General features: G+C 38.9%; 1 protein-coding gene across 8 annotated transcripts in view; it reads left to right on the forward strand.

Annotated features, from left to right (window-relative positions):
* MYO5A (myosin VA) overlaps positions 1-11,681 on the forward strand; it is a 105,319-nt gene that overhangs the window by 86,094 nt on the left and 7,544 nt on the right. For 2 of the 8 annotated variants that reach the window (XM_076347745.1, XM_076347746.1), the window contains exons 30-37: positions 500-580; positions 2,523-2,721; positions 4,308-4,382; positions 6,353-6,446; positions 8,672-8,818; positions 9,209-9,363; positions 10,574-10,663; positions 11,374-11,524. In XM_076347745.1, the coding sequence (XP_076203860.1) occupies positions 500-580; positions 2,523-2,721; positions 4,308-4,382; positions 6,353-6,446; positions 8,672-8,818; positions 9,209-9,363; positions 10,574-10,663; positions 11,374-11,524 (992 nt within the window). The remainder of the gene's footprint in view (positions 1-499; positions 581-2,522; positions 2,722-4,307; positions 4,383-6,352; positions 6,447-8,671; positions 8,819-9,208; positions 9,364-10,573; positions 10,664-11,373; positions 11,525-11,681) is intronic. The other 6 variants (XM_076347747.1, XM_076347748.1, XM_076347749.1 and 3 more) reach the window with 3 other exon arrangements.

Consider the following 11,681-nt stretch of genomic DNA (forward strand, 5'->3'; position numbering starts at 1 on the left):
CACGGTGTCTATCATATTCAGTAAGTTGCATCCATGTAAGTCTAGATACTTAGAGAACACTTGTAGTTGGGGTTATAATTTGATTTAATTAGTAAAATTGCTGTGTGCAATATTTGAAAGAATTAGGAAACAATGGGGAAATGCAAAATCAAGCTTCCTGGATTTACATCTTCTTAGCCTTTAATTGCTACATTGCTCAAACCGGGTGCCATTCCCCATGCTGTTTCTTTACCTTTTGTCCAGTAGTTGTCACAATAGTCTGTCATAATACATTTACTGTAACAGCATGAAATGCTGTAACCAGTTGGGCTAACACCGAGAACTGAATTTCGTCATTAGGAAGAAATATGTATAAACAAGAAAAGTAATTTTCTAAGTTTTTTAAAGCATTGTTTGTTTCTTTTTTATAGTAACTGTAATTTAGTGTGTAATGTCCGTAACGTCATCTCATCACCATCACATCTCTCTCTTGTATTTTTTTAAAAACTTTTCTTGAAAGGCAATCTCCCCAGGACTATCATATGCTGAATGAGGACGGAGAACTTTGGCTGGTTTATGAAGGGTTAAAACAAGCCAACAGGTTACTAGACTTCTCAGAATTGGTTTTTTTCTTCGTTTGCATCTTCTTTTCTAGCTAACTGTGCCCCTTGCTATGGGTTTGCTTTAGCTACAGTATTTCTATTGCTTTAACAGTTAGAAAAAAATTCATCACAAATTTTACAAATCAAAAAGAGTTTCCTCAAACTTGGTCGCAAAACCTTTCTACTTGTCAAATTTTATCATTAAAAAGTTCAGATGGAGGCAACAACTAACACATAATTCATAAGAATACTTGCACAAAAATAGACTGTAAAGTACCAGAAGCTCCACAAGAGCTGGAAAAGATTTGTAGCCATATAGTATTTGTCTGCCTTTATGTCGGGTATCAAAATTAATTTTGCAGTCCCTTGCAGTTTTTCAGCCTGAAGAAGTACAATCATTTTAGTAATAAAACTGTTGTTTGAGTAGCTTCAGCGTACTCTTAACTTGCAAATAGTTACGGGTCTTACTCTCCTTGTTGTGACTCAAGTTCAGTAGTTTGAACATTCTTCTCCCATGTCTCTCCATGCCAGATTCAAAATGTAAGACACAAAATAACCAATAAACGGAAATAATCTTTAGTTCATCGTGACGCTGTTCAAGCCTCAGTGCAATCACTGCAGTCTCTGCAAAGACTGTGTGCTGGTCATGTAATGGGCGAGATTCACCTTGTTAGGAAATGCAGTTCTGGCTCTGCGGGCGCGTCTGGGCCCCATGTCCATACATGTGTCCCAGACTTCCAGAATGGTTCCTAGTCCTGCACTGGCAACTAATTCAGTAGATCAGCAGGGCTGATCTTCTTCAATATACACATTTGGTAGTAGTAACTACAGAAGGGGGTATTTTGCAATGGATGCTACTAACTAAAGTCTTTCCTTTTCTTGTGCTAACAAATTCTACTCCTAACATTGTTTTGTAAGCCTGCGAAGATCTAACTTAGAGCAAGTGTTCTGCAGAGCAGGATGTAAGAGTGTTTGCTCTGCGCCTCTTGTTTCTTGTCTTAGCACTGTAGAGACAAGAAGCTTTCTATTAAATGGCAGAGCGCTGCAGGTAAATGACTATTTGCCCTTGCGTGCTTGATCAGTCTAGTTACTAATAAATGTGCCTGCCTTATGCATATTTAAACCCTGAAAGATTGTCTAATTGAACACTAGTAGTCATTAGTAATGTCATTTCCTGTGTGTGTGTATGTACGAAATGATGAGTCAGAGCGCTTGGACAGTGCCTTGCAAGCAGGAGTAGATCCCCACAGCCCTGCTCGGAAGGAGGCTGGTACGTGTTATCCCCATTTCACATGAGAAGAATTTGAGATGTGATGTGCCCAAGGGGAAAGAGCGAGTCAGTGGTGAGGATAAAATAGAGTTCCCGGATCCCAGCCTTGAGTTTGTTGTTAACCTTTACTGCGCTAATGACAACCCTCTGCAAAATGTTGGTTTTAATATAAAAATAAGGATTATTTATGTGCATCTGCAATTGAATGGTTTCTGACTGAACAGAGTTAACTATAAGAAGATTTTCCTTTGTTAATATTGCAGGGTCCTAGTTTAAGCGAACACACCGTCTTCTTCATCTTACACAGTCTGTTTGATTTGATTAGAGGTAAAACCTCCTTAAAGCCCCTTCAAAAGCCGTGACAATCTGTGAAGACATAGCAATACATTTATTGCCGCATGTTCTCAGTGGCACCATACACAGTATGTGTTCAATCACAAAGGACATGCAAAGCAGTGTCACAATTAGTTTCTCTCCACTTTTTGATCATGCAAGCTTAATTTAATTAGAAGGCATACTGACGGGTTTAAAGAGTACTCTGCCTTTTTCATTTTCCTTTGCAAGCCATGGCTAATTGTTCCTGAGCAGCAGCTAAAGCTTTACACTCCCTCTGAGAATTGAGGATGTAACTTTCTAAGTGTGTTCACGCAACTGTTGCTCAACTTCTTTAGGCTGCTGGAGTCTCAGCTTCAGTCGCAGAAGAAGAGCCACGAGAATGAACTGGAATCGCTGCGAGGTGAGATCCAAAGTCTGAAGGAAGAAAACAATCGCCAGCAGCAGCTCCTAGCCCAGAATCTGCAGCTGCCTCCAGAGGCCCGCATTGAAGCCAGTCTACAGCATGAGATCACCCGGCTGACTAATGAGAACTTGGTAAGGGAAATGATGCTGCAGGAGCAGGCTGGGGGACTTACAGACTTGCTGCGCCTCTAAGTTCTTACCAGTTTTCAGATGGCAACCTCCTGCAAAGAATTGCATGAGTGCAGTGGTTTTTTTGTAGGTAAGCTAATGGGAGAGAGAGACTTACAATTGCTGATGAGGTAATAACGTTTCAGGGAATTTGTTTGAAGTTTGTGGCATGGAGAAAGCTCGTGGATCCCAGCTTTCAGATGATGAGTTTAATCATTGCTAAATAGAATGACTGATATCCAGGGAACTCATAAAAAATACTAGTGCCAAGTAGTGAAGTTTCCACTGAACTATATTAGTTCGTTTATTTTGTTGAAAAACTCTGATGTGGTTCTTCAATTATTTAAGATCACTTTTCTTCCCATTTCCCTCCTTCCTGCCTGAAGCTACACAGATAATCCACTGTGTTATGAGCTCCAGCTGTTCAGTGTGTTTTGAAGAAAGAAATAGTTCCAAGAAGAAGAAACTTGGTTAGAAGTCACTTAGCTAATAATTGGTATTCCTTGTTTACTGCACAACATTTTTGTATGAAGGAAAGATCAGGTGAAACTCCTTACCTTTCCCTGCAAAGGAGTGTGTTCATCATGTGCAGGCTAGTTCAATTCTGGGGAAATTTTCCAAAGAGGCCCGTGTTGGAATATCGTTGGCTTATCACTGTTCATTAGTGAATGGAACCATGCTCCTTCAGGAAGAAAAATCCTAGCTCTGAGTGTCATTGCTTTCTCTAAACAAGCCAAGGTGTAGTCTTTCCTGCTTACGTATGTTACAGAAGTTACCATTGTCGGGCTCTTGTCGTAGTACCAAAGGTTTTGAGGAAAGCATCAGATAATTCAGTGGATAGATCTTGGAAAACTGATTCAAAGTATATTATGTTTGCCTCAGCAGCAGCTGTCTCCCACTGGCAAAGGTCGATGGCGAATGTTTCCGTCTCTGACAGCTCCCTCCTGCTGCTTAGTCATATGTTATGATTTTTAGCCTTTTTTTCCCCCCAGGAGACCTACTCATCACGTTCTGTGTTCCCAAGACAACACACAGTCATCTAATGACATCCCAGAGGAGCTCTCTTTATTTTCAAATACAGTGAATGTAATTTTACTTGTTAAATTTAGACTCATTCCTTAGTATTTCAGTTCTGATGTTTGAGTGTTGCAAGTCCACTCCAAGTCGGGAATATGCTTCTTTTCCACTCCTAGCCCTAGAGTGGGAATAATTTACCGGCTTTCCAGATGTGATATTAGAATTGCAGTATTCACTGCAATCCCCTCTTGATTAGCATAAGAAAATGTCCTGTCCAGGTTCTCACAAAGGTTATATTCCAGGCTGTCACAGTATTAGTAGTGCCCATTTTTAAAAGATCTGACTGTTCTGCAACTCATCTACATCAGCCTCTCTCTGGGAGAGGCTGGAGTGAGCACCACACCTAAGGACTAGACTACCTAAAAATTAGAGATTCTTGATCTTGTTTTAATCTGATTTCATTTATATAGTGCTTACTGAAGTATCACTGTCTCAAAGGCAGGGGAAAAACTATCCTGTACCTATTTTTACAGTTTTATGAGGAGTTGTATGCAGATGATCCCAAGAAGTATCAATCGTACCGGATTTCACTTTACAAACGGATGATTGTATGTAGATCACGTGAACCCTGTTTCTCTGTTGTCTTGTTCGCCATTTCTGGAGCACTAATTGAAAAGCAGGCTGCCTCCCTTTCTCCCTTTCAAAGGAAATCCCCTGCAGAGAGCTTCACGATGCCAATTACTTCCCTCACTGCTTTTTTTGTTAGTCTTAGTGTCCTCTGTGTAATCTGTGTCTCTTTTTGATGCACAGTTTTGTTACTAATACAAGTCTTGCACTGTGACCAAAGCAGTTTCTTTCTGAATACTACTTAATACTGCCCTGAAAAAAGCGGTACACGATGCAAAAGATGCTCAATTTTCAGAACCACTCTTTGCTTTGAAACTTTGATACATTTAAATTCAGTTCAGCAAAATAGAGGTCTGATCATACAGATACTTACGAAGGTGAATAATGCCTGCAATTGTGAGTAGCCCAGTCTTAGCCTGAATTTGTTCATAGATACCTTTACAGTGCCGACATCTGGAATGAATAAATCTATCAGAATCAAAATACATAACCTTTCAGTATTTTTCAAAAATGCAAAGTCTGAAGGATAACATTGGAAATAATACTATATTTCCATAATAATTAAAGATAACAAATTGAGATAGCACCATATGTAATCTTGAAAGAATATAATTCATGAGATTCCAAATCTTAATGAGATGTGAATCTCTTCTATTTGTTTAGAGGAACCATAGAAAGAACTTTTTTCCTCCTCACATATTTGTTGTTCAGAAATCATATCCCTTTACTGATATTTTCAAAACAGTCTGTTGGACTTAGATGGGTTTTTTTTATTAATTTCAGTAGAAAATATATCTGATGATAAGTATATTGTGTTATTAACAGGATTTCTGTTGTAATACTGAACGCTACTTTGAATATGAAGCATGGCCTTGATTCTGTTCTTTGAACAGGCCTAATATCTTACTGCTCCAGTATATTAGGTTGTAAACTCTTTATTACATGATTGAGAGCAATTCTGTGCCTAATGCAAGTTTGTTGCCAATGCTGCACTAATATTTTTCAGTATTTTTAGGAAAGGGGTAGTTTCCCAGATGATGCTTTTGATGCAAGGAGCTCATGGTCCCTTATGTTCTTATCAGTGCCATGAAGAATCATGCTTACAAAAGAGCATTTTTCTTTTAAGCTGCTTTCAAACCCTTAACCTGGAATGGCTTTCAGGTTTTTTGAGCTTGAGGTTTTGCTTCCTTTAGAAGACTTCCCCTTTTTTAATTACATTATTATTTCATGAATGCACTCCCATAGGTCACAGAATTATTCAAAGAGAGATTTCTGGGGAGTGCTCCTTTGAAAGAAAAATACAGCTTTCTTCAAGAGTAGGACTTTTAGGTGCTAGGTGTTGTTCAGGTACAGAATAAAAAGATGTAAGACCCCAGTTTCTGTCTAAGGAAATGTGATGACAGCAAGCAATAGGGAGATGGCAGAGAATTACAAGTAATGTTGTTATGTTTGGAAGTTTGATGATTTTGGTAAATTTGAGTGCAAGATATGGTCTTTCTGCAGATGTCTCTCTTGTAGTCTTATAAAATGGATAGGTCTGAATAACAAGTCAGTCCTGAAGGCATGAATAAATGATGCAGAAATACAGGCTAGCTGTTACATAATAAAGAAAATTATTTCCGTGAGGCATTTGGAAGAGCAGGGAGGAAGTGTTAGGGAGATGTGTTTGCAGCAAAATGTCTTCTGCCATAAGAACTGACCTAGTTCTGAGTGTCTGCAGAATATACCTGCCTAAGAGCTTTGCCTTTGTCATGCTGCACATATCTTAACAATATTTGCGATACTTGGCTTGTGTTATAGGCAGCGTACCAGCTTGCAAACCTCAGCCAGAGGATGGCACCACTGTTCAGCTTTCCTCACCGCCTTGTAATTCTAACAGCACTGATTTTGTCTCTGTCACACGTTGTGGCACTTTCTCATATCTTAATCTCTCTCTCATTGTAATTTACAGGATTTAATGGAGCAGCTTGAAAAGCAAGACAAAACTGTTCGCAAGTTAAAGAAACAGTTGAAAGTATTTGCTAAGAAGATTGGTGAACTTGAAGGTACTTTTATATTTTGAGAGGAAGAGAAAGATTTTGGTTTACTTCTTGTGATTCCGTTGTCATCATATCCATCTGTCTTAGCAGTCAGGAGGGCATGAGGTCTTCAGTAGCATTAGCGTCTGTTAATTGATTCCAGAAACAGGAGATGCACTCAGAGCTCTCTGTGTTCCTTTATAAACCTTTAGAATATTTGTCATATTTTGAAGCAACGAGTAAAAGGAGGTTGATGTTCCTCTGAAGGCAGAAACCATTGAAACATAAAGGAATGTTACCTGGCCTATTTGTGTACTCAAAGACAGTATCTGTTTTTGTAAAGACAAAAGCAATACTAAATATGAACCAGGCAGAAATAATTTACCCAGTTTTCCTTTGTGAATTTCTATATCACTGGAGCCAAGAATGCTGAGACTGTCTTTCTCCACTTGAGGTTTCCTTTCAGAGCTGCTGGCCAAACTTGAATATGAGAATGCCGAGACATGGACTAAGCTAATTTTATTTTTATGAGCATCAGAGTGAGTTGCCTTAGGATCTTAGGACTGGTGAGACTGAGAGCTTATTATGTCTGCATAAGTAAAGTCATTTTAATTGCTAAAAGCAATTAATAATGTTATAAAGTTGAAGTATGAATTTGTTTTTAAATAATCCTGGTCCTAATCTTTCAGAAGCTTTTTATGGTCATCTGCTTCCTCCAGAACGAGCTCACTGCCTAATGAGTTGTTTTATTGAGTACTAAGATTGAAATTAGTGACTGTGTAGTCTTCAGCGCTTCAGTGTTTGAAAAGAACAGTGATACCAAGTTAAACCTGGATTAACAAGAGTATATTATCCTTCAGCTAGTTGCAGCTCTCCTCTAGCTCCAGTTTGGATTTCTGCATTTTCTATCCCATTTGACAGGTTCACACATGTAGCACACTTACAGGATGTGCAGTAGTTTGTAGGGATTGCATGCAGCTAGGAGGGTTGTGAGAAGAGGATGTAGCTTTCATGGGATGAAGCCAAGTTTTGCTTTTTAAAAACAAACATGCAGCCTAATCAAGTGGAGTGTAGGTGTTGAATGTGATACCGTGAGGCACTGTATGCAACAAGGTGGATATTTCATACATCCTTTTGAAAGGTTACTCAAATTCAGGTTGGTTTTAAAAAGTCTTTCAATATTGTTTGGTTACTACTGTGGACAAGATCACAGCAGTGTTCTTACAAAATGCGGAGTGGGAAAATGCTTCTGAAAACATAGTTTAGTCTGTGTTTATTACCTAATTAACTTAGAAAGATGTAGTAGGTCTGGCTGGGATGGAGTTAACGTTCGTCATAGCAGCCTGTATGATGTTGTGTTTTGGATTTGTGGCTAAAACAGTGTTGGTAACACGCCGGTGTTTTGGCTGTTGCTGAACAGAGCTTGCACAGTGTCAAGGCTTTCTCTTTTTTCCCCACTCTGCCCCCTCAGTGAGTAAGCTGGGGGGATGGGAAGGCACACAGCCAGGGCAGCTGACCCAAACTGGCCAAAGGGATATTCCATATTCCATACCACCTAACATCGGGAGCCAGAAGCGGGGTTTTTTGCATACAAGGTGGCTGCTGTTTGGAGGCTGGCTGGGCATCGGTCCCCCTGGTCGGGGGGGGGCATGAGTGATTGCCTTTGCTTTGCTTTCCCCCTCTCCTTCCTTCACCTATTAAACTGTCTTTATCTCAACCCACGAGTTTTCTCACTTTTGCTCTTAATATTCTCTCCCCTGTCCTGCTGGAGGGCTGGGGGGAGCTGAGCCAGTGTGGGTGTGTGGGTGCTTGGTTGCTGGTCAAGGTAAACCTACCACAATAGGTAACAAACATCAAGCTTGAGAAATACTGGCATTTTGCAGTATTTCACAATTAACAGTGACCCTTGCAGTATTAATCTGGGATTAAGTGATTAACGGCTATTGCTTCACCTTTGTGCTTTTATATAATAAAATCCAGGAAATCAGCAGTACATCTGTTGGATGGATGCCATTCATGCACTTCCACTCTTCTTCAAAGGAAGAGTGCCACCCCAAGATATATTTATCAACAATCTGTCTTTTCGTTTAATGGGAGTTTTGTTGCTAAGTGTTACCCTGAACCAAAGAAAAACATTTCTTAGTTCTATATGCTGGAGTTCTTCCTTAGAAATGTCATTGTTTCCTCTGATGTGCATTGGTTTCACTGGAAAATATTATATTACATAATTTCTTTTCATTTTCCCTCTGAAGTGGGCCAGATGGAGAACATATCACCTGGACAAATCATCGACGAACCTATTCGTCCAGTTAACATTCCACGGAAAGAAAAGGACTTCCAAGGGATGTTAGAATATAAGAAGGAGGATGAACAAAAACTTGTCAAGAATCTTATTTTAGGTAAGCATCTTTCTCATTTGCAGCCTCCTCTGCTCCCACACACTCTGAAAAATGAACGATAAGAACACAGAATTTGCATTATGAAATGAATAGCTTATTTTGGTTTTGACAGTGTTCAGTTTATCTAAAATTCCTAAATACCTATTGTAATCTAATCATCCTTCCTGATTAGTATAGTACATATTAATGTGTCTGCATATTTTTTAGCAGGCAGTTATGTTTTATTCTGTTCTGCTATTTTACCAAGAAAGTGGCTCTTTTTAGTTTTACTCTTAGTTTTCACTGGCCATGTATAGATATGTATGTACAGTTAACTGTACAGATTACCACATATAACACCTTCCAATGGCTTTATACTTAACAAAACAATGTGTGTTTGTTTTTCCCAAGAGCTGAAACCACGTGGGGTAGCCGTCAACCTGATTCCAGGACTACCAGCATATATTTTGTTCATGTGTGTACGCCATGCGGATTACCTTAATGATGACCAAAAAGTGCGGTCGTTGTTGACTTCCACTATCAATGGCATCAAAAAAGTGTTGAAGGTTAGTTAGTCTGCTTGGTTTAGGAAAACATTCATTTAAAATTTGTTTTTGATTTTATGTTAGAGGAGCGAGGAAAAGACTTTCAATGAATTGGCTCTGGATTTCTGATCAGTAACGTCCTCACACCAAAGTTACAAAAAGTTGTTAACAAGCAGCAAATTATAGTGATAGCATTTTATCCACATAATACCACAGTTGGTTTGAATTAGTGGAAAAAGAACTACCTTCTTTTATTTTGAATAGACTTCCTCCTCTGAAGCTATGCCTGTAAAGCTTTGGATGCAGTCAAAGTTTGCCTAGTGAATCTTTGTAATCCAGAATACTTCATTAAAATGTTTCATTTGCAGTTTTGGTTCACAGATGTCCTCACTTGCTTCACCTACAGATTACATTGATAACAACATGTTACTGCCTATAGGCTTCGCAATGAGTTGGCTAGGAGAGTTTACTCCAGGGGTATCCTGAAAGCAATATTAAGACATAAATATGCTTTATGTTTCATGGAGTTTTACAGTTTTTAAATAAAGCAGATGTGCTCAAAACCCAAGCATTTAATCAAGCTATATGTTTTGAAAAAAACATTTAGTAAACAATCCTGTAGGAGCTTAGATATTCATAGAAACTTTTGGACATATTTAAGTGAATGGAATGCATGCTACAGAGCTCTAGAAATTTTAATTACTCAGCATATACTAGATGGTATGTTCTTTGGCGAGGAGGGCTTTTTGTTTTATTTGTTTTCCATACCAGGCTGCCAAAATGGTTATGATGTAAGTGACATTCATGCAAACTGAATTGCTCTCTGCTCCTCCTGCTGGTTCTGCATTGTTCCCATCCTCTGTGTTGGGCTCTTCACAAGAGTCATTGTGCCACAGAATGAGTGTTCTGGGAATACAGTCACATTGCCCTGTGATTTCTGCACAGACCAGTTGGGATGGGTCTGTAAAACACAGAAAGATCGTATCTGTGGAGGAAATGATATTTTGAAAGTTTTTGAAAAACATTATGGAAAACAGGAAGGGTGTTTAATGGTGTTCTGTCAAAAACCTTGCTTTTCTAGTACGTTACTGAAATACACAAAGTTTTGCAAAACACCAGACTCTAAGTAGCTACAAGAAAGTAGACTTTAAGTGTTTAATTGTTCATCTAACATTTTGTTATTTTATCCTCCTACCAGTCTTTGTTGAAATGTGTTTGTTTTTATCTTCAGAAAAGAGGTGATGACTTTGAAACAGTGTCCTTCTGGCTATCTAACACCTGCCGATTTTTGCACTGTTTGAAGCAATATAGTGGAGAAGAGGTAAGCAGTGCTCCTACTCTGGTTTCTTTTGCTCTGCAATGCTATTGTGAGCACTACTCTTAACAAATTCCTGTAATATTTCAAAATCTAGTCGGTGTCTCTTAAAACAGCTACACTTTTTGGAATGATGGTGATGATGTCAGTGGAAAGCACAGGGAGTAAGATTTGAACCAGTTTCCCTTTATTGCAGGCTGGGGGGCCCAGCGGCTAGATGACCTTGTGCTCCCAAAAGTGCCAACTGGCTGCTACCATTATGTTGTTTAGTAACGATTCACTGAACTTCCTATGAAAAGGGCCGTACTAAGCCCTTAACCACAGTACGGCAGACCAATTTATGTTTGGAGGCTGTGGTGTGCCTAATTTCTTCTTCATTAACTGGGATTTTGGCTGTAAATGGCTGGGTGAGAACACCCATGCTGGAGTGGGAGGGAAGGGTCTTACCTGCCAGAAAGTTGGCAGAGTTTGTTCCCGTGTCAGATATTTGAATTTGCAAGTAAGTCAAGGAAGCAGATGTGGCACAAGTCACAACTGAAAAGCAGATCTTAGCATTAGCCTCAATCAGAAGAACTTCCAAATTAAAGTTTTGAGGAGCTGTGACTATTATTTTGAAAGTATTATTTGTCAATTGCATGAAAAAATATCAATACTGTTTTTGTGTAATATTTTTTTATTGCATTGAAGCATTTGTTTCTGTTATTTTATGAATTCAGGGATTTATGAAGCATAATACACCTCGTCAAAATGAACACTGCCTCACTAATTTTGATTTAGCTGAATACAGACAAGTACTGAGTGACTTGGCTATTCAGATCTACCAACAACTTGTCCGAGTGTTGGAAAACATTCTGCAACCAATGATTGGTAAGGCGAAGTTGAATTCCTTAAACTTCACACCATAGTACCAAAATGAAAACTGTGATGGTGGTAATATGCTATATCTTGTATTTCTTCCTAACCAGTAGAGTTTTATTAATAGTTCCTGTGGTATTCTGTTTATAGATGACAAGGACTACACTGA

Source organism: Aptenodytes patagonicus, chromosome 10 (assembly GCF_965638725.1).
Source record: "Aptenodytes patagonicus chromosome 10, bAptPat1.pri.cur, whole genome shotgun sequence".
In the NCBI taxonomy this organism is placed as follows: Eukaryota; Metazoa; Chordata; class Aves; order Sphenisciformes; family Spheniscidae; genus Aptenodytes; species Aptenodytes patagonicus.